Source organism: Cystoisospora suis (genome assembly GCF_002600585.1).
Source record: "Cystoisospora suis strain Wien I chromosome Unknown contig_3394, whole genome shotgun sequence".
In the NCBI taxonomy this organism is placed as follows: Eukaryota; Apicomplexa; class Conoidasida; order Eucoccidiorida; family Sarcocystidae; genus Cystoisospora; species Cystoisospora suis.
Genome location: NW_027156189.1, coordinates 1 through 2,713, shown reverse-complemented (window position 1 = coordinate 2,713; position 2,713 = coordinate 1). Strand labels below are relative to the sequence as shown.

Sequence of the window (2,713 nt, the reverse complement as noted above, 5' to 3'; positions counted from 1 at the left end):
ATTAACCTCGCGTCGTTTGCGATCCGCGTATCTCTTTTGGTACTCCTGCGCCTGTTGTAACTCCCGTTTCGCACGCTGCACCTGAACATGAGCTTTCCAAGGGAACAGTGCCTCGACACGTGCATTGGGAATGGCAAACTTCTTACAAATGGGCTTGCTGGGCGGAAATCCATAGAGTAGTTCGAAGGGAGTAGCCTTCGTACTCGTATGCACTGAACTATTGTATGCAAACTCGAGTAAAGGAAGCAAATCTGCCCATTTAGAATCACCACCTAATATTGCACAGCGTAACATTTGCTCAATTGTCTGATTGGTACGTTCAGCTTGCCCATCCGTCTGTGGATGGTGGGCTGTCGACATCCTTTGTTCAATGGATAAACCTTTACATATCGCTCACCACACTTCACTGGTGAAACGTGTATCTCTATCACTGACGATAGCGCTTGGTACCCCATGTAACCTAATCACTTCTCTCATTAATAACTTTGCCACCTCCTCAGTTGATGCACACTGTCGAGTGGGGATGAAATGCGCCATCTTAGTCAACCTGCACACTACAGTCAAGATCGCGTCCCATCCCTCCTTTGTCTTAGGTAGCCCTACAATCAAATCCATGGCAATCTCTTCCCATGGTGCTTCTGGGATAGGTAGGGGTTGTAATAACCCCCCGGCACGAAGATGAGAGGCTTTCCCCTTTGCACACTGTACATAGGATTTCACAAAGCCCTCTATATCACTTTCTATCCCCGGCCACCAAAAGATGTGACGGATGGCTGCTCGGGTTCTCTCAAGCCCTGGATGCCCCGCAAGTATATGGTCATGAAAATGAGTACACACTTCTTTACGCAATTCATTCCCAGGCACGCAGACACGCCAACCCGACTTCGTAGAGACCCATAAATAATGATTTTCCCATCTATATTCACGCCCTTCCAGAGTTAGTCCCTTCTCGCCTTGTTCCCCTTCTTGCTGCCTCGTGCAGGCCTTTACTACTTCTTTGAAATCTCTGCATTTAGTGTATTGTTCCGCCCACCTAGCTTCTTCCGTGACTAACTTAACTCGTTTCTTCTTTGTTTGCACAATAGCCCCAATAAAATCTGGTCGCCTGCTCAAAGCGTCCGCGACTACGTTCTGCTTCCTCGGCTTGTACACCACTTCAATATCAAAATCTGCAAGTTTATCCAACCAATACCCTAATCTAGGCGTCACATTTTTCTGAGTTAACATTCTTCCTAATGTCGCATGATCGGTCTCTATTCTTACTTTCTTTGTACCTATTAGCTGTTTCCATTTCATCAAGGCGTAAACAATAGCGAGTAGTTCCGATTCATACGCAGGTATAAACTGTTCCCGCACTCCCAACTTCTTTGACTCAAACGCGATTGGCTGTCCTTCGTGTTCCAGCACTGCTCCAATGGCATATTTCGATGCATCGGTCTTGATTGTTAAATCCTTATCAGGATCATATATCTTCAATAATGTCACTGTTGCTAAGGCGTCCTTTAAACGTTGCACTGCTTCGGTATGCACTGGCCACCACGTCATATCACTCTCTTCACGCAACAATTCATACAATGGATGCGCCCACTTATTAAAATTAGGTATCAAACGCCGATAATACCCCACCATTCCAAGGAAACCACGTAGTTGCTTACGATCAAGTAGCTCCGTAGGCCACTGCTGGACTGCTTGGACCTTTCCGGGATCTGCGCCTACTCCGCCAGGCTCAATAACGAATCCCAAGTATTGAACCTTCTGCGGTACTAGCTCACACTTGGATAATTCTACAAACAATCTTGCATCACGCATCCTTTGTAACACTACCCTGAGATGGTCATAATGTAAGTCCTTTGTTTTTGAATACACCAGGACATCATCGAGATACACAACCACATACTCATCGAGCTCTTTCATGAAAGTGTTTTGCATCATACGCTGTAAAGTTGAGGGAGCCCCAGCTAACCCAAACGGCATCACACGGAAATGGAAGGTACCATATCTTGTACAAAACGTAGTTTTCCACTGGTCTTGTTCGGCCACTTGTACTTGATAATACCCTGAAGTCAAATCTAACTTTGAAAACCACTGGGCCTTTCCCAACCGATCAATCAAGTCATGCACACGTGGAATGGGATCATCATCTTTAATGGTAATCTTGTTCAGCTCGCGATAATCAATTACTAGTCGGAGGTCCTCTGTGCCCTTCTTCTCTACGAAAAACACTGGTGCCGCAATGGGTGAGTTTGATGGTACGATAAATCCCCTTTCTATCAACGTTTGAATCAATTCCTTTAATTTACGCAATCGTTCTTCCGACATAGGTTACAGTTGACGCCTGTAGTTAGGCACTAACCCCGGAATTGTTCCAATATGGTGTTTCTGCACCCTTTCACTGATTCCTCCTGGGGGAATTTCACGGAACACATCCGCATAAGAATCTAGAAGTACTCCGAACCTTTCTTCCAGCACAATCCCTCTACTCGTAAGGATTTCACTGGGCAATTCGATTTCTGCTTGCGTATACGCTTTTACACATTGCGCATTAATGGTGGGTCCGTCTACAGCTACTTTAACAGCCATAACACAATTGACCTGTTTCCGCTTTATCCACTTACGCATTTGTTGTACCGAACAAGTGTGTTCATTATCTATTATTTGCTTATTCGCACCAACATCATTAGGGCGTTGTCTCTCACGTACGACATGTACAGAG

At 45.4% G+C, this 2,713-nt stretch overlaps 1 protein-coding gene across 1 annotated transcript; it reads right to left on the bottom strand.

The window, feature by feature from the left end:
- Positions 1–393: 393 nt before the first annotated feature.
- CSUI_006648 (retrotransposon ty3-gypsy subclass) lies at positions 394–2,208 on the bottom strand (the record flags this gene model as incomplete). Its single annotated transcript, XM_068066802.1, has 1 exon — positions 394–2,208. The coding sequence occupies exon 1, from the start codon at positions 1,972–1,974 to the stop codon at positions 394–396; it is 1,581 nt and encodes a 526-aa protein (XP_067921222.1). The 5' UTR covers positions 1,975–2,208.
- Between the last annotated feature and the right edge of the window lie 505 nt (positions 2,209–2,713).